The sequence below is a fragment of the Ipomoea nil genome, unplaced genomic scaffold (genome assembly GCF_001879475.1).
Source record: "Ipomoea nil cultivar Tokyo-kokei standard unplaced genomic scaffold, Asagao_1.1 scaffold2396, whole genome shotgun sequence".
In the NCBI taxonomy this organism is placed as follows: domain Eukaryota; kingdom Viridiplantae; phylum Streptophyta; class Magnoliopsida; order Solanales; family Convolvulaceae; genus Ipomoea; species Ipomoea nil.
Genome location: NW_017618824.1, coordinates 61089 through 81428, shown reverse-complemented (window position 1 = coordinate 81428; position 20340 = coordinate 61089). Strand labels below are relative to the sequence as shown.

The following is a 20340-nucleotide window of genomic DNA, read 5'->3' as shown; positions in this document are numbered from 1 at the left end:
ATGTATATGAGTAATACCACACGTATTCTCATCTTTCTTGGTACTAATCTTTGACATGTCCTGACTGATTTATAAAGGATACAGTTTTCATTCATTTTCTTTTATTTCTCCAATCCCAATACCAAGAAAGTTTTACTTACATATATGTAAATAGTTGTGGAATACATATATATACAACTTCATCTTAGGTCGGTAACTACATTAGTTATTAGAAGATTAGGCTCTATTTCGTAAATGGTTGTTAGCTGATAGCTGATTGAATTAACTAGAGCTTATAACTAGTTGAGAACATTAGTTGATTGTAGAAAGATGTTTGGTAAATTAGCTGTTAGCTGATAGTTGTTTGATATAATTTCCTTTCTCAAAAAACTAATTTAAAAAGTTGATTTGAGCAGCTTTTTGAATTTTACCATTTTGGAGTAATTACAAAAAGCTAATTAACCAAACACTTATATTGATTTTTTAACCAAATAAGATGGCATGTAATGACTTCTCTTATGTGGGAGTCATGTAATAGTGACTTTTTGTTTCTATAATCTAATTGAGTCAGTACCAATCGAAAAAAAAAAAACTATTTAAATACAAGTTGTGTGGACCATAATCTAATAGAGTCAGTACATTGGCAATCATTATTGTGTGGACCATGATTCATACAAGTTGTGTGTATCATATTTCGTATATTGTAAATAAGTTGACGGAAAACGGCCGGTAACCACCACCATCGCTGCCGCTGTCCATGGAAGAGCTAGAGGGAGAAAGATTGATGGTTTTGAATGGAAAAGGGGAAAACAAAGGATTGACTAACAAAGGTAGCTTAATTAGCGTATACAAGTAGGAATTGGTGGTGAGTAGGGACGACGAACTATCCTCTATATATATAGGAGCGGTGAGTGACACTGTCCCGAGAGATGCTATCCAACGGTCCAGATTGAATCAAAAGTGGGGCCATAAGAATATGTATATGAGTAATACCACACGTATTCTCATCTTTTTTCGTACTAATCTTTGACATGTCCCGACTGATTTATAAAGGATACAGTTTTCATTCATTTTCTTTCTTTCTTCAATCCCAATACCATGAAAGTTTTACTTATGTATATGTAAATAATTGTGGAATACATATATATACAGTTATTAGAAGAGTAGGCCCTATTTAGTAAATGAATATTAGCTGATAGCTGATAGTTGATTGAGTTAATTAGAGGGTATAACTAGTTGATAATATTATTGTAGAAAAATGTTTGGTAAATTAACTTTTTATAACTGTTTGGTATAATTTTGAGTAAATACCCAAAATAGTCCCTCGACTATAGCTAAATTCACAAATTGGTCCTCAACTTTCAATTTCAACCAATTAAGTCCTTAACTTTGTAATTTTGACACGATTTGGTCCTTAACTTTGTAATTTTGACACAATTTGGTCCTCCATCTATTTGACCGTTTGTTGACTGTGATCGACGATATCCAGAAGAACCTTCAGCTCTCATCGGAGCACGTGGAGGCCTCTAGGATGATGTTGCACTGGTTCGGAAACACGTCGTCTTCTTTGCTCTGGTATGAACTCAATTACATTGAATCCAAAGGGAGGATGAAGAAAGGCGACCAGATTTGGTAGATTGCTTTCGGCAGTGGATTCAAATGTAACAGTGTGGTCTGGAAATGCAACCAGAACCTTAAAAAACCGACGATGGACCATTAAATTACATATATATCCTCAAAAATCACAATCAACAAACAGTCAAATAGACAGAGGACCAAATTGTGTTAAAATTACAAAGTTAAGTACTTAATTGGTTGAAATTGAAAGTCGAGGACCAATTTGTGAATATAGCTATAGTCGAGGGACCATTTTGGGTATTTATTCTATAATTTTCTTTCTCAAAAAGCTAATTGAAAAAGTTGATTTAGTAGATTTTTTAATTTTAATATTTTGGAGTTACAAAAAGCTAATCAACCAAACATTTATGTTGACTTTTTAACCAAATCAAAAAGTTAATAGTGGTCAAATAAGCTAAAATTAATCTATAAGCTAATTATTTTATCAAACCGAGCCAGATAAAGCATTAGTTGGGTTAACAAATTACTAGAGTACTACAAGTTTTTAACAGCTAAGCTAAGGGAATAGATATACTCGTCAACTAATTAATTACAGGTGTAAACAGGAAATTTGGAATTTGTATATATATATCAAAAAAAAAAATCAAAAAATTGGGTTACAATGAGTATCGTTAAAAATGGTTTGATTCTCAAGAAGTGTCTACTCTTTGTTGAAGGGTCAAATGGTTTAATTTCCAGTAGAAAGTTAAGTCTAATCTTCAATGTGTGATTTATGATATGAAATGAAGCCTCTATGTATAGTGGTAATGAGATAATACTAAGAATTATAAAAAATGAACTATGTCATTATTATGTCTATAATGATCTTATCATAACTATAATATTTTTTAAAAAATTGCCAAAATCGTCTCTTGACTATGTCATACTTCACAAATTAGTCTTCCGCAAGTTGAATTAGATGACCCAAATGAGTAAACAATGAATACTAGAGGATTTAATTTGATAAAATTATTAATTGATGATTAATTTGTGAATTACGGCATAGTAGAGAGACGATTGTGGTAATTTGTCCTATTTAAAATTAAAACATATAATTTGACTAAATCTTTATCAAATAATTAAATTAATTAGACAAATAGCATGCATATCCTAAATTAATTGATGTACAAGCTCAAATAACTCAATTAAAATGTGGTCCAATATTATTATCCCAATTAGTTCTGTCAAATTTTCTTTGGTGAACAATCACCGGTGGGAAAGGTGGGAGGATGGAGTTCTGGAAGTTGACGGAAAACGGCTGGTAACCACCACCACCATTGCCCGCCGTCCATGGAAGAGTTAGAAGGAGAAAGATGGATGGTTTTGATGGGAAAAGGGGAAAACAAAGGATTGACTAACAAAGGTAGCTTAATTAGCGTATACAAGTAAGAAATGGTAGTGAGTAGTGACGACGAACTATCCTCTATATATAGGAGCGGTGAGTGACACTATCCGGAGAGATGCTATTCAACAGTCCAGATTGAATCAAAAGTGGAGCCATAAGAATATGTATATGAGTAATACCACATGTATTCTCATCTTTCTTCGTACAAATCTTTGACATGTCCAGACTGATTTATAAAGGATACAGTTTTCATTAATTTTCTTTTCTTTCTTCAATCCCAATACCAAGAAAGTTTTACTTACGTATATGTAAATAGTTGTGGAATACAACATATATATACAGCTTCATCTTAGGTCGGTAAGTACATTAGTTATTAGAAGAGTAGGCTCTATTTCGTAAATGGTTGTTAGCTGATAGCTGATTGAATTAACTAGAGCTTATAACTAGTTGATAACATTAGCTGATTGTAGGAAGGTGTTTGGTAAATTAGCTGTTAGTTGATAGCTATTTGGTATAATTTCTTTCTCAAAAAGCTAATTGAAAATGCTGATTTAAATAACTTTTTGAATTTTTGCATTTTAGAGTTACAAAAAGTTAATTTTTTGGATCAGGTAGGAGGGAGAAACCTAGGACTTCAATTAAAGTTCCTCCCAATAGACAAAAAACTTTAACCAAACACTTATATTGATTTTTAAATCAAATCAAAAAGCTAATAGTGGCCAGGGACGGAGCCAGAAATTCATGTGAGGGGGCAAAGAAGTAGGGACGGAGTCAGAAAATTTTTTCAGTAAAGGCGTGACATTAAAACAAAAGAGATAATTTTAAAAAAATTAATTAATTAATTAATTTGATAAAATAATTTGAATAGAAAACACATTATAAATTACACATCTCATTATTAATATAAAAGAATATTATATATAATATGTGTGTGTATTAAATAATATTAAAAAGCTATGAAAAACATTGTAAAAATAATATGTTCATACTAGCTATGAAATCTTGACTTTTAGAATTGCCAAATATGTATTCTACCAACTAATCTAACTCATTCTTATTAACCTTTCATAGTTTTTTTTTTTTTAATACTAATACTAAAACCTGTACTATATATACATATATACATACAAAGATTATATAGGGGGCGGGGGTGGGTGAGGGGGGCAGCCGCCCCCTGCCCCCCTTTGGCTCTGTCCCTGATAGTGGCTAAATAAATCAAAATTGACTATAAATTAACTATTTTATCAAACCGAGCCTGATGAAGCATGAGTTGGGTTAACAAATTACTAGATTACTACAAAGTTTTTGACAGCTAAGCTAAGGGAATAGATATACTTGTCAACTAATTAATTATAGGTGTAAACACGAAATTTGGAATTTGTATATATATAACAAAAAAAAATCCAAAAATTGGGTTAGAATGAGTATCGTTAAAAATGGTTTCATTCTCAAAGAAGTGTCTACTCTTTGTTGAAGGGTATCTGATTCAAATGGTTTAATTTCCAGTAGAAATCTAATCTTCAATGTGTGATTTATGATATGAAATGAAGCCTCTATGTATAGTGGTAATGAGATAATACTAAGAATTATAAAAAATGAACTATGTCATTATTATGTCTATGATGATCTTATTACAACTATAATATTTAAAAGAAAAAATTGCCAAAATCGTCTCTCGATTATGTTATAATTCACAAATTAGTCTTCCGTAAGTTGAATTAGATGACCAAAATGAGTGAACATTGAATACTTGAGGATTTAATTTGATAAAATTATTAGTTGATGACTAATTTCTGAATTATGACATAGTCGAGAAACGATTTTCGTAATTTATTCTATTTAACTATTTGACTAAATCTTTATCAAATAATTAAATTAATTAGACAAACAACATGCATATCCTAAATTAATTGATGTATACGCTCAAATAACTCAATTAAAAGGTGGTCCTATACTATTAGCCCAATTAGTTCTGTCAAATTTTCAATGTCAAATCATAGTTCTAGACACATGTTATATATTTATTTATTTTTCAAATTTGATTTATACACATAATTTTTTTTTTTTTTTGAATGCATTTATGCACATAATTTGTGTTCATAGGCATAAAATTTCACAACACAAGATACTAAAATTCATAACATAAGACACAATTGCTAATTTGTTATAGGTACAGAATTCATACGTTTAAGATACAGCATAACTCAAGACACAAAAAGTTACAACACAAAATACATACATATGAACCAGACTCTATAGTGATGTGTGAACCTTGGTCCATATATGGTATGGATTGTGAATTGTGTCAATGGATAGCTGATAGGGATATTGATCACCAACAATATATAGGGACTTCACATACTAGAGTTTGGGTCTTTGGACTTCATAGATTGGCAATCATTATTGTGTGGACCATGATCCATACAAGTTGTGTTGATCATATTTTTTATATTGTAAAATAATGTACATTCAGTACAAAAATAATGTACATTGTATTCAGAAAATGTGCATTATTTGAGTACTGAAAGTATATTATTCTGTATAATGTACATTCATTACATGAATAATGTACATTTAGTATATTAAAAATGTACTTTTTGTTATGGTCCACACAATAGTTTGCCATATATAGATGATATAACTATTATTTGTGTGTAATCATTTCATAACTATTAATTTAATTGTAGATGATATTTTAATTAAATTTCTATGAGTAGTAAATTAGGTGTGTGTAGTACATATTATTTGTGTATATATACCAATATATGTAGGTACTAGTTTAGCATTATAGGCAAATTATGCTATGAGCACGTGCTCACTATGCACATGGTGCACACGAATCTTATCCATATTTTCTATATTGTATATCCATATATATCCATATATATATATATATATATATATATATATATATATATATATATATATATATATATATATATTAGATTAATATAATAAATAAATTTCATTTCACTTAGATTTTAATTAGTAAAAATTTGTTAGTTATTTTAAAAATATAAATATTGGGTATATGTTTTTGCGCATTGCGCATAGAAAGTACTAGTATATTAATATAAAGCCTAACCAACTCATAGATTTATTATATTAATTGTTCATTATTATTCTTCTTTCTTCGTGAGGGCATCCACAATGGTTCTCCCCATTTTCTCTGTCCAATTCCGCATCACCCTATAATCTCCACTCTTATTTTCTCTCAAATCCTCCATCCTTTTATCCCCGTTTTGTGGACCCTACTCCTTCATAATCCAACAAATTATCTAAGTATTATTTTATTCACTTTTCTAAAATTAATAATTTTAACTTTATAATTATAATTTCTAATTTTAATTATAAATGTCATTTAATAAATTATGAAATAAATTATATTTAAATTTTATAAAATAAAATTTATAAATTTAATTCAAGCAATTAAACTCATAATTAAATAAAAATATTTCTACGAAATTTAAATTAAACTACAAATTTAATACATAAATAAAAATACAAAATCATAAATTAAATAAAATTAAAAGCATAAATAAAATGAAAATTACATTGAAGCTTACCTCGGGTAGATGGGTGCACGTCCTTGTAAGACATCATTGAACAATGGCGACTCATTAAGGACGTTTAACATTGCGAGATCCTGTAACCCCGAAAAATATGTGCCAAATTCATAAATCGTCTGACGTGACTGCTTCATCAAGCATAATAGTTGGCACTTTATCACATGTGTGAATTGCACGTCCCTTCCAAGCTATTGGGCAATTGCACCACTCGCAATGCATACAATCAAGACGTCTCGACGTTCCAGGCCGGGTATCCGTGCCCCTATTCGTGCATGTGAACTAATCATTGGATATCAGTTGCAATGGGTCTTCGCAAGTATTGGCCATTACACAACACAACACGACAAAAGTTTAGTACGCCTGCAATGGGAGTCGATTCACCCATACGTAGATACTCATCGATTACATCTGCTGGTTACCCCATATGCTAATTGACGAATCAAAAGGCGGAACTTTTAAAGTAGCGATAAAATTCTTCTTCTGGAAGCATTAACCTATTCTTGAAAGAATTCAAACCCACCCTCTAGTTCTTGAACTATACGCAGAAACAAATGTTTCACATTCGGAAACATGTACTATACGGAAGAAATTATCCAGATAAATGTGATCATTGTTAAAGTAATCGCAACTTAAACGATCATGACTAATCTCACGGTGCCGATTGATATACCTTCGAGAATGAGTAATTATGAAGAAGAACTTTGGTTTATCAATATTTGAAATGCTTGTTGAACCAAATAGTTTCCAACATCCTAATTATCATCATTGAAATGTTCATGGTCACTAGATCAACATTTTGAATTGGGAGAGATTGAGAGGAAGTGCAATTTATAATAAAAAAATATTGAGAGGAAGTGAAATTAAAAAAAAAATAACTATTGAAAGGGTGGGATTGTAAAAAAAATGTTGAATAAAAATGAAAGAGTATTATATATATATATATATATATATATATATATATATATATATATATATATATATATATATATAGGGTAGGGTTCCAGTGAGAACATGTGCTTAGGTGAGAACATGAGAACACATCATGTGCAACCATATAATATTTTTTTAATGGTATAGATTAGAATAAGTGTGTGCGAATGCGCATTAAATGTGTGCAAATGCACTTAATCGCGTTTGCACACATTTAATACGCGTTCGCGCACACTTAATCTAATCTAGACCATTAAAAAATATTAGATAGATGCACACGATTTGTTCTCACATTCTCACCTAAGAAGGTGTTCTCATATGATCTTAAATATATATATATATATATATATATATATATATATATATATATATATATATATACTGATTAAAAAAAAACATACACACTCAATGACATATATTTATTAAATGAAGTTCATTTCAGCCTCAACCGCTATTTAGCCGTCGAGACTGAATTTAGATTAATTTTATTTTTATTAAATGTAGCATAAGGGTAGAGACACGTTGTCTCTCATCACGTACGCGTTGCGTGGCGCGTCACGTGCTAATCTCTTTTTTTTTTTTTTTTTTCTCTGGAGAGAAACTTCTCTCATGAGAATAATTTTCTCTCTCCTTCATTTGTATTCTTTTCTCTTCTTTTTTTCTTTTTCTCTCCCCTCTTTCTCTTTGATTGGAGATATCTTGATGTTGATAATCTCGATCAACGACAAAAAATATGACACCAATGACAATCTCTATCATCTTCATTAATGGTTGGACTAGCATAGAGATCCTGTGGACGTAATGGAATGTTTGTGAGCTAAAGAAACTTTCGGCTTCACACATGGCGTACGAAGTGGAAGGTTCATCTTTGTCCTAGATCTTGAGCGAAGACACATAACACTGATTTGCTAATGGTAATTAACAATTGACCAACACATTTAATTTTTTTGTGTGTGAGGTTTTTATGACCAATAGATAACACTAAAACATGCAATTTTGTGTATAATTTTACACACATTTAGGTAACTTCATTAAATTACTTTGTACAGTAATAAAATTGATTAATTCATGAATAATTGATTAATATAAATTGATTAATATAAATTTTATTGAAGTCATGTTAGTATGTGCAAGCGAAGTAGCATTTTCTTTGCAATTGTAGTGGAACACATCAAATTATTACATATAATTTAACTAAGGGTATGTTTGGTTCGCACATGGGAATTGGTACCAAATACTTAGTAATGGTAATGGGTTTTGGTGAAAGTATTGTGCATGTTTGGTAGTAGGGTGGAATGGGGATGATTAGACTAAGGATGAATAATGGGATGAAACCCTTATAAAAAACCATAGTAGTGTTTTAAAAACCACTCAACCAAACAATAACAATCACTTTCATACTCATACCTGAGTGCTAAATCTGCCAATCAAACGCACCCTAAGAGTAACTTCAAGAGTGAGGGTTTTATTTTATTTTATTTTATTTTTTTTGTCAGGGTTTTGTGTCCAACAAGGAGAGAGAATGGGAGAAGTGGGGGTGGAGACAACAACAACAACAACAAAAAGAAAAATAGTACAAAAGTGCCCAATGGATGCGTGCAATGCACATGCATGCCTGGGGAAGCTGGTGCACGCATATTTTTTCCATAAAAAACCATTCCCTCTGCAAATTGTTGTTGGTGATGCTCTAAGACTATAACACTCTTTCTAGGAGAGTGGTTAGAGTAACGCGAGAAGCGTAAAAGACAAAGGAGGGAAAGTTCTTGGTTATTGTGCTACGTTCATGAATGAAGAATGAAAAAATCAGTTACAACAGAGAGGGAAACTGCCATCTTATATACATGGATGGCAATTCAGTTACAATGAATCTTGAGTGTTTGCCAAAATACCCTTTTGCCCCTCATCCTCTAATACCCCCCCCCCCCCCCCTCCGGTAAGCTGGAGTGTGCAAGTCTTGGACACCAAGCTTAGATACAAAGGTGTTGAACATGGAAGAGGTTAAGGGCTTAGTAAAGCCATCAACTATCTAGTTGAGAGTGGAAACAGACAATAGTTTGATCAAACCTCTGGCAACTCTTTCTCTCACAACATGACAATCAATCTCGATATGCTTCGTTCTCTCGTGGAAGACATGGTTCTCAGCTATTGCTATGGCAGACTTGCTATCACAGAATACAACAGCGGGATCGGTTGTGGTGACATGCAAGTCTTGGAGGAGCATATTCAGCCATTGTAATTCAAATGCAGTCATGGCTAAGGCTCGATATTTGGCCTCGGATGAGGATTTGGAGACGGTGGCTTGCTTCTTTGAACGCCACGATATTAAAGATGAACCTAAGAAAATGCAGAATCCCATGACTGATTTGCGTGTCTCAGTACAAGTTCCCCAATCCAAACCTAAAAAAGATTTTAGCTTAAGTATGGTGTTTGCCGGATAGAATAGTCCTCGACCTGGGGAGCCTTTGATGTATCTCAAAACGCGGTGAGCAGCCGCCATATGCTTGTCAGTAGGTGAACTGACGAATTGGTTAAGTTGATGCACAGAATATGTGATGCCGGGTCTGGTTGCGGTTAACTATAATAGCCTCCCTATAAGCCTCCGATAGCTACTTGGATCGGGGAGAGGTGTGCCATCTTCATGGGATAGAGGAGCACCTAGGACCATGGGCGTGCAAACTGGTTTACAGTTCAAGAACCCTGCACCATCAAGAATATCAAGTGCTATTAGGAATAAATTGTAATAGATTTTGATATGCCAAATTGTAAATCGTAGAACCCCAACTTTATTTTGGTTAGACTAGTCGAGTCATAGACCAAGAAAGGGAAAAATAAAATCATTAGTTGAGGAAAATGGATGAAGAAGATATAAAGCCTAAAATCAAGAATTTGTCTAGTGAAAATGGCAAACAGAAGAAGAAGATGTATGCGTATGAAGAAGTGTACACAAGTTATGAAGACTTTCATCCTAAGAAGAAATCTCTCAAAAAAATCAAAGAAGAAATTCCTCAAGAAATCCCTCAACAAATCCGAAGAAGAAAGAACGTGACTTGAAGTTTGCATGGAGCTATCTTGAAGATCAAGCATCAATAGAAAGAAAGGAGTACACCAAGTGAAATGAGACGATGACTAAAAGGTTATACGGACGAGTTGGCCAAAGGGAAGCAGTTTGCAAAGTCAATGGGGAAGAGATTTCAAATTGACTATGGGATGAGATTATCTCAAAATTGAAATTGGGATGCAATTCCAATTGAAGGGATGGGTAATTGAAATTGGTATGAGATTTGCAAAGGGCTTTAATTCAATTTGAGATATAAATAGCAAGGGATGAAGTTGCAAGTCCAAATCAAGTAAGGGATGAGATTTCAATTGACAAATCAAGAAGGAATGAAGTTGCAAGTCCAAATCAAGTAAGGGATGAGATTTCAATTGACAAATCAAGAAGGGAAGAGATTTCACTTCCAAATATAGTAAGGGATGAAGTTCACATGGGAAGAGATTTCCCAAGTCAATTAAGAAGATGAAGTCTGGAAGCAGTGAACAAACCCATACGTGAAGTACAGAGGAGGAAATACAAGAAGAAGTTGCAGAAGCAAAAATAAGATAGAAATCCCAAGAGGCGTGATCTACACCAAATGAAGTTTTTGGGACGCCATTTTTGCGAAAACTTCAAGCTCAACTTGTAGAGAATCTCTGACATATCTGCAACGTTATCTTATCCTCTGAAAAGGCTACATAGATAGAAGAAATTAAAAAATGAGAACGTTTCTTTCCAACGGACAGATTCTCATTACCAGCTATAAAAAGGATGAAGATTGAAACAGAAGAAGCAAGAAGCAAGAACACACAAGAGCAAAGAGCAAAGCTAAACAGAACATACGAAATTCAAAAGAGCTTTCCATCTCAAGAGCTTAAATTGATATATTCTTAGTGAGATAAACACTCAGAGTGATACAGAGCTTACAAAAGAAATATCCGAGAGTGTTAGAATCTTCATCAACTACAAGAGACTAAGTGCGTCATTGAAGATCAACTACAGAGTGTCAAAGTTGGAAGCAAGGCAAACTTGTTTTGGAGCAAAACAAGAGAAAGTGGGAAAGTAGCATGGAGTTGTGAAATCCTGGATTGTCACACGGAGTTGTGAGATCCGAAGCAGCAGTGTCGGAGACACTGGGCGTGATTAGTGCGGGCTTTGTGATCAAAGCACTAAATCACGGAAGGAGCGTTTCTACCGGAGCGTAGAAAACGGGGGGAAAGTAACGCGGAGTCGTTAAATCCTGGGAAAGTAGTGCGACGACGTGAAACCCGAAGCAGCAGTGTTGGTGGCACTGGCCGTGATTAGTGCGGGCTTGGTGGTCAAAGCACTAGATCTTGGAATTCATTGTATCTAGGAACCAAGTAGTGGTGGATATAGTGAATTGCTCTTGGAGATAAGAGTAAGTGGAGTAGGAGGATTACACCACCTCCGAACCACTATAAATTGCCTTGTGTTCTTTACTGCTTTCTTTACTTACTGCTCTTGCTTGCTTCTCAGGAGAATAATCTTGACACAAATATACACACACCGTACCATTTATTATTTCCGTTGTGCACCAGACTCTAACAATCTAGTTAAGAGTCTTGGTTTCTCTGTTGCCTTAGCAATTGTTGCACTGTGCTAAAAAGTTTAAAAGTCTATTCACCCTCCCTCTAGACTTTTACCTTATCTCTTTTGGGACCAACAATTGGTATCAGAGCCTGTAGCCTATTTGAGTCAGCTTGTTTTTTACTGATACCAACAAGTGGTATCATAGCATGTTGCCTATTTGGGTCAACCTGTTTCTGACTGCTAGGCAGATCCATTTTACCCAGTGTGTGTAATTTGATTATTTATCTCTCACATTCTTCGAGAAGATGAATAAAGATTTAGCTCAAAATCTATTATTCTCACTTAATAAATTTGATGATTGGAAAGTTCGTATGCAGGTTCATTTATCGGCCTTACATGATGAAATGTGTGAAGTTATCTCTAATGGCCCGATCAAAATATTGAAAGTAAATACGGCATTTCTTCTATCACCGGATGCTCAACAATTCGTACAAAAGTCAAAACCGAATGGACATCGGATGATAGAAAGAGGAACAATCTTGACAACATTGCCAAAGATATTTTGTTCAAAGCCATTGATGATACAATATTCCCAAAAGTTCGAAAATGTACAAGTGCAAAAGAAATTTGGGATACTCTCATCAAGATCGGAGAAAGAGATGAACAAGAGAAAGATAACAAGCTCACTATTGCTGTGAAGAAGTTTGAGGACTTCAAGATGCTCTCAAACGAATCCATTGTTAATATGGAAGCTCGAATGATCAAAATCCTTGGAGAAATTAATGACCTTGGCAAAAATATTAGCCAAAAGGAAATTAATCTCAAAATCCTACAAGGCTTACTATCTACATGGGACATGAAGGTTATGGCTATGCGAGATCACCGAGATCTAAGAATATTGTCAACCGACAAATTATTTAGTGATCTTAAAGCATATGAGTTAGAGATGAAGGCCAAAGATGATGAAGTTCATGAGGCAAAACGTAAACCTAATCTAGATCTAAAAACTCTCTGACATCTCTCTAAAAACTGTCTAAAAATTGTGGAACTCTCCCAAATGAATCAGAATTTTGCCTTAAATATAGAAATTTCATTCGGCCTCCCATTTACGCATGTCGTCACGCCGTGACGCCGGCATAAATGGGAAATAAGCCCTTCCGCGCCTAGCTGCATCCGGCTTCATAAGTTTGGAATTAAGCTGCTTTCATGCCGTGAGCATCCGCGTAAATTGGAAATAATCCTCCTCTGCACTTGCTTTGCCTTGTCCTTTTTACGCCATCAACACGCCGTGAGGCCGAGCGTAATTGGGAAATAATTCCCCTTTTCTCCTCCTCTCGTGCATGGTTGTAGCGTGTTTGGTCGTTGTATGCGCTCTCTTCTTGCTTTGATAATTTTAACCTCTTTTGCCACTTTTCTAGCCTAAAAACACCTATAATCATGCAAAATACAATTGGGAAGGTATCTTTGTACTAAACCATGTTTTTAGGATAATTTACTCTCAAATGCAAGACTTTAAGGTTAAAAATATGCAAAAACACCTTCAAAAAGTTCCTAAAAACTAGCATATTTTGACGGCTATCACCACTTGTGGTTTATTGTCAGGTCGGATGGGAGGAGGTGGGGGTAGCTAGGTGTGAACTTCGAGGACGGGCTGCGCCGTCGGCTGAAAGGCAGGAACTCCCAGCCGGTCTTGAACCCGACGAGCTCTCACACGAACATTCCCCGCGTCCTCCGTTCGACCATCACGAGGATTATCCGCCCGGAGGCGCTTGTGGGAGGACACCTCCTGTTTGCGCTTTTGCCTGACCGCCTCCTCTGTGTCGGCCAATTGGTTAGCCCTTTGGATATCCTTAGCATATGTCTTGGGATTCTTATCCCTTAGCTTGCTGTAATACCAGTTTTGGCCGCTCGTGTGCCGGAGATCCACCCCCCCCCCCCCCTTACATGATGATCCAGGGGGATATTTATACTAGGGTACACGATTCTTATAAGGAAAGTAAGGCTGACGTAGAGCAAATTCTATAAGGGAAGTAGGGCTAACACAGAGCCAATTCAATTAAGGAATCCGACCTATTAACTACCATAACTATCTAAGACAATAAAGGAAACTGCTTAAATAAATGAAGAGATCTCCGTAAAATCTGCTTATAACCGCCTCTGGGGGAGCACCCAGCCAGGGACGCCCTGATTGCCAAGGAAATGCGTAAAGGGGTCCGCAGTACTCGGGAGAGGACACCCCAACCGCGGAGCCTGGTCGCCCGATTGAGTTCCTAAGTGGTACCTGGCCGAGGACACACCGCCCGCGGAACTTGGTCGCCCATCCGAAGCCTGGCGAGGTATTCAGTCAAGGACACGCCGACTACCAAGGCTGGTCGCCCAACCATGTCTCATATATGAACCCAATCGAGGACACGCCGGCTATTGAGCCTAGTCAATCTACTCGAGCCGGTCGATCCTCGTCGGAGTAGACGTGCATTCTTGTGGATGGCTGGCTGTTGAGGATGGTTGCTGTAATCCCCAGGCGACTCATATGGTGGACGGGAACTATGGATGGCATCCCCATTTGCTAAGTATCGATCCCCGCCTGAATTTAACTGCCTTGCCTTATACACCTGACCAGCTGCTTGATTTGGGGTATCTATCAGTACTGATTGCCTCGTTAAAAATCTGAACTTAAGAAAATCTCGTGGGAAAAACTTAGTTAAGGGAAAAGGAGTACAACCATAAGCCTTCAAGGCATAATCTTCAGGATTTTGGGGTTTGTCTATTTAAGTACTTGCCTTCGAGGCATAATCTTCAGGATTTTGGTGTTTGACTATTTAAGTATTTGCTTTCAAGACAAAATCTACAGGATTTTGGGGTGTGACTATTTAAGTATTTAAAGACAACTCCCCCATTAATATATCATACTCATACCTCGTTAGAAACCACACTAGCAAAACTCAATGGGAGAAACCTAGCAAGGAAAAGAATACATGGTGTGTATATGCTGCCAAAAAAAGTATAACTATTACTCCTTTTAAGACCTAATCTACAGGATTGACCAATCTACAAGATTGAATCGAGTGAATGTATACACGGCAAAAAGTAATCTATTAGTCCTTTTAAGACACAATCTACAGGATTGTCCAATATACAGAATTGTCCAATCTACAGGATTGATTCGAGTGAATGTACTTCTCATCTCCCCCTGAAGATAACATTCTTCAAATTCTACATTACTTAAAGTAAAATCATTGTTTCAAAAGGTTGTAGAGAAGGGATATTGTGACACCCCGAAATCCAAATTCAATTAAGGGATTAATTGAGTAATTAATCCTATTTCAATTTGTAATTTAATTCCTGAAATTTAATAGTTGGGGACTAGTAATTGACTAGTCAACCCCAAAGTCAAAGTTTTACATTGAGCTTTGAAAGGAGTTCCCTTGTTCCTTACACTTCCTTATGTTAGTAAGGGCATTCTTGACCTTTCACTTGTTGTTGGTAATGTAACTTAACCTAGTAGACCACCTTCATTCTATCCTTACACTTTTCTAAAAATCTAGCTCCACCCTCTCTCTAAAATGTGAGTAGCTTTTCTTCCAAGCCAAGTTGGAACCTTGCCAAAACTTCAAGAGTTGCTTCCAAGATTCAACCTTTCTTATATTTGGGCATCTAGGAGGGTATCATCTAAGTTCATCTTGTGTTTTTGGTTCTATCTAAGGTGTCTTTTCTTAAAGATAGGATCTTTATGATCTTTTGGTTTGTTCTTGAAGTGGGTTTGGAAGGTGAGCCTAGTGAGGAGCTTGTTGAGGTGTAAAGTGAAGTCTTTAGTCTACAAGAAGTAACCCATGCTCTACAAAACCTATTTTGCTTACCTATATGTGATTTCTTGGATTCTACATGTGTTTTGCTATGAAATGTGAGTGTTGATGCATGATCTTGTGAAAATGCATATCTAGAGCTTGTGTTTAGGGTTCATTTGTGCCATTGCTTGGCATTTCCTTTGATTCAAGTCATTTTGTTGTATTTGGTGAGATTTGGCATGTTTTGGACTTGAATTTGAGTTTGGAGATGAAAATCCCCGAAGGGATTATTTGTGCAAGTGTATGTACCCGCGGGCGGAACGGCGGGTAAAGCTCCAACCCGCCGCCCACCCGCGGGGAACGTAAGCCGGTGGGTAGTGTACTCGCGGGCGGAACCACGGATGGGAGCCTACCCGTGAGTCCACCCGCGGGGAACACTGTGGTGTTTGATTGGGATTTGTTCCCCGTGATTCTTTTGACTCGGTATTTGGTCTTTGGACTTCCCAATGTTCTTTTGTGGAACTATTTGAGTGTCTTCTTGATGTTTCATATGTCTAGAACTATATGGTAGGATTCCATGTAGGTTTTGGTGTCTTGAATCGTGCTAAGTGTTCAACATCGTGTTTCGTTGAACTGTGATGAGTCTTGTGTGTTCTTCGGAACTATCTTTGGTTTACCCATTTGATAAGCCTGCTAGTTTGGTGTTTAAATGCTAGCATGTGTGTTGTTTGTACCTTCCTATGAGTTGATGATAACTTGTGTTATTCATCGTTGTTGTTGTTGGGCTGTGAACCATTCCTTGACTGAGTATGGTTTCATATCTTCGTTGTGATCCGTTGATTGATTCCTGTTGAGGTGTGATGTGTGTGTGGCTCTACATGGATTGCACGATTAGTGGTATGGGACACTAGTCACCAAGGTATTGCAGCGGTCCTCGTGGTGGCCGTGACATGATTATGGAGTTGTGACCTTTGTGTAAGGTTCACGTGTGTAACACCCCAGATTTTCAAGACTTTTAAAACTTATATAATAAGAATAGAATCTCATTAAATCCCAAAATACGATACAAAGAGTACGGGGTGCTATGCCACACCCGAGCTATAGAACTCGGGTGCACAGGCTAAATTCTAAAACCTCAATCAGTATCAATACTAAATCATGGCACGCAGGCCGAAAAGGGAAAACTATCTAAGCTACGCCTCAAGCTTTTAGCGCGCTCCAGTGATCTACTCGTCTGTGCCTGAAAGCCAAATATATCTGTTCAGCGAGAGATGCTGGTAACCCACTCCAACGCGTTGAAATACAATACATATAGACATATATATAGATATACGAAAACCAATTTGAAGCATGAAGATATATCCTACGAGACTCTAGCTTTTAAAACAGGGATCGACTCAACAGATAGGGCTAAGCACAGACAGCAGTTATACCAAGCATATACAGTTTACAACAGGCAAGACAGGTAAGATAAGCACAATTAATAACCATAACCCAACATATACGATTCCCAGTATAAATCCCATAGTCGCATCCCCAAGGTACTCATAACAACAACTCATCCATATCTCATCACATAGCACACTTTGTTGGCGCCACAGGACCAATCGCATGCCCATACATGAGGGTCAGCGCATATAGCTCTGACACGGCCCCGCAGCACCCTGCCCCGTATCGCAACACGAAGGGGTCGATCGCAACCGACCGATGAACCGCAGCTCATCATAGTTTGATCGCAACCAAACGGTGGACCGCAGCCCAAGAGTATGTCATCTGACCGCAGCCAGGAAATATGAACCGCAGCTCATGTAGAAACGTTAGATCGCAACCAAACGGTGGACCGCAGCCCGAGAGTGTAAATCTGACCGCAGCCAGCTTCTGAACCGCAGCTCAGGAATAACCAATCCGATCGCAACCGGATTGGGGTATCATGCACACATAACACATAGCAAGCACATGCAACCCACATCATCACATTGGGAAGGGGAAGAAAACGTATAACAAAACCTATGCGTGATCCTTCACATACTAAGAATAATCCTAAGGGGTTCATACTTCTTTCACCTAGGTCAACAGGATACCAATTCAACTAGCATGCAATATATAAGACGCATACAACCTACGAACGGTACCCGAAATATCAAACTAGACACAGGCACGATAGACGGAGTCCGTTGGGACACCACGGGGATCGGGGGAACATCAAACGGGGAAGCCAAAATCTCAAATTGGGTACAAACCAGCGGGTAGCCGGTGGGTGAGGGGTCACCCGCCGGCGGCACTGTTCCGGGCAGCTGCCCGCCCGCCGGCTGCCCGCTGCCGGCGTTGCCCAAATAGGCCGCGGGTAGGTGGCGGGTCCCCTACCCCCACCTACCCCCACTGACTCTTTTTCACCAAAAATGCCCCGGGAACCTTTGTGGAACCCGAAACCATGCTTAGACACTTTCAAACGTAATTGACAACACACGTAGACAATTAACGGATCAAAATCAAGAAACATATGACACATAACCTATCATGCTTTTCTAAACATAATCAACACCCAATCATGCGAATTCTCACCCAATATACCAAGAATAATACCATACGAATTCCACGATATACCTAGGGTTCTAATTATTTTTAAATCAACAAGAACACAATTCATCTTCCAAAATCAAGATTCGGTAGGAATATCATATAACTATCAAGAACCTCATATAATCATTAAGAACATCAAGAACACCATATAATTATCAAGAACGTTATATAATCGTCAAGAACACCATAATTATCAAGAACCTCTCCTCATCAAGATCACCCATGGAATCATCCCACCAATCATCAATAATAATATCACAAATCATCAATACACAATAATATGGGGAAATCCTAAGAGGGGAATCATAGCTATGAAAATAGGTTTTGTTGAGACATGGGTTACCTTTTAGCCTTAATTAATTCCTTGGCTACGAAGGGTCTTTCTTGAAGCTTTCTTCTTTCTTGATTTCTCCTAGGGGAATTCTTGGAGCTTCTTGTGTGGTGAAGGATTATTGTGGTGGGAATTCTAGGTGCCTCCTTATGTTCCCTATTTATATATCTAAGAGTCTTACTTAGGGCCTAATTACTATAGGTTTGCTAACTCTATTCCTTTTAGGACTAAGGATTGGGTTTAGGGATAAGGGCCCATGGACTATGGTGGGCCTTTCCTAATTAATTGTTGTGATTTAATTCTTTCTTTTGGGTAATTGGTTAAATGATTAATTGGTTTTAGGGATCGTAACACGGGGTGTTACAGCGTGATTCTTGGGTGGCATGTGTTGCCGTGTGTGTGATCGGTACCCTCGTGTACTATGAAATCGATGGTTCTGTTTGAGATCTGTTGGAGAGGGGACGACGGTCCTTGGAGGGAAAAGGTTGGACTTGGTGTACAGGGGTCCTGGAGGTAAAGGTTGGAACTAGACATAAGGTTGGGGGTACTCATAAGTTTGGAACCGGGCATAAGGAAGGCATATCAACTCGTGATGGGTGATGTCACGAGGGTTTGTGTAGCCGATGTGGTGAGTTCTCTTCTTGTGACGTGTGTAGTCACAAAGGCATGTGTTGCCATCAGTCGTGTCTTTATCCTTGTGTTGTGGTATCCTTTGTGGTTTGGGATGTGTACCCGTATCCTTGTTGAGAGTGTTGAGTCTTGTGTTGACTATTACTCTTGGTTTTGTACTTATACACTTATGTATTCCGTTTCGAAAATGGCTTTACAACTTATATCTATCTATGTATGATATTCACATGTATTGGTGGGTTACCAGCATTATTTGCTGACCGGGCGTCGTCCCATGTTTTATTGTGTTCTTTCAGGTGATGTCTAGGCGAGTGCGCAGTCTAGTGCCTGTTAGCATAGCTTCTCCCGTTGGTTTTATGGCCTGTGTGCCGATCTAGTTGTAGACCTTTTGAGACTTTGGATAGTTGTAAACAATGCAGATATTGCCGTAGCGTTCATCCTTGTTGGTGAACGTGGCATAACACCCCATGACTTGGATTTATGTTTATCCAGTTATCTTTTAGTCTTTCGCTGTGTTTGTTGTTTAGTTGTGTTATATGCATGTTTTAAGGCTTTTAAATAGCTTGTTTTTAGGGGGTGTTACAGATATGGTACAATCTTCAAGATTGTCATTAGAATTTATCATATTTTCTCATGATCATCTGGACCAATAAAATTATTTATAGTTTATATTTTGTTGCTCCCACTAAATATAATAATTTTCTTTACCTACACATATCAATCTTATGGATATTTTGTAGGTATACATTTGCTAACTTGTCACTGGAGCAAATCTTCTGGACAAATATTTTATCACTCTTCTGGAGTTCATGTGGATCCGAGTATTTTATATAATGAAAAACTATATACGTTTATATTTGTCTCAAGTATGATGACTTGTCCTGTTGATAACGTATTGTGGGAGATTATACCCGATAACCTTTAGCTCATAACCGATGAACTTATGCAGAATAGATAATATTGGATGATAGAGCGAAAGAAGACAAGAG

The 20340-nt window shown here is 36.8% G+C and overlaps 1 protein-coding gene across 1 annotated transcript; it reads right to left on the bottom strand.

Annotated features, from left to right (window-relative positions):
• Positions 1-9466: 9466 nt before the first annotated feature.
• LOC109152179 (uncharacterized mitochondrial protein AtMg00810-like) lies at positions 9467-9937 on the bottom strand. Its single transcript, XM_019299746.1, has one exon. It carries the CDS (start codon positions 9935-9937, stop codon positions 9467-9469), a length of 471 nt encoding a protein of 156 aa, XP_019155291.1.
• Between the last annotated feature and the right edge of the window lie 10403 nt (positions 9938-20340).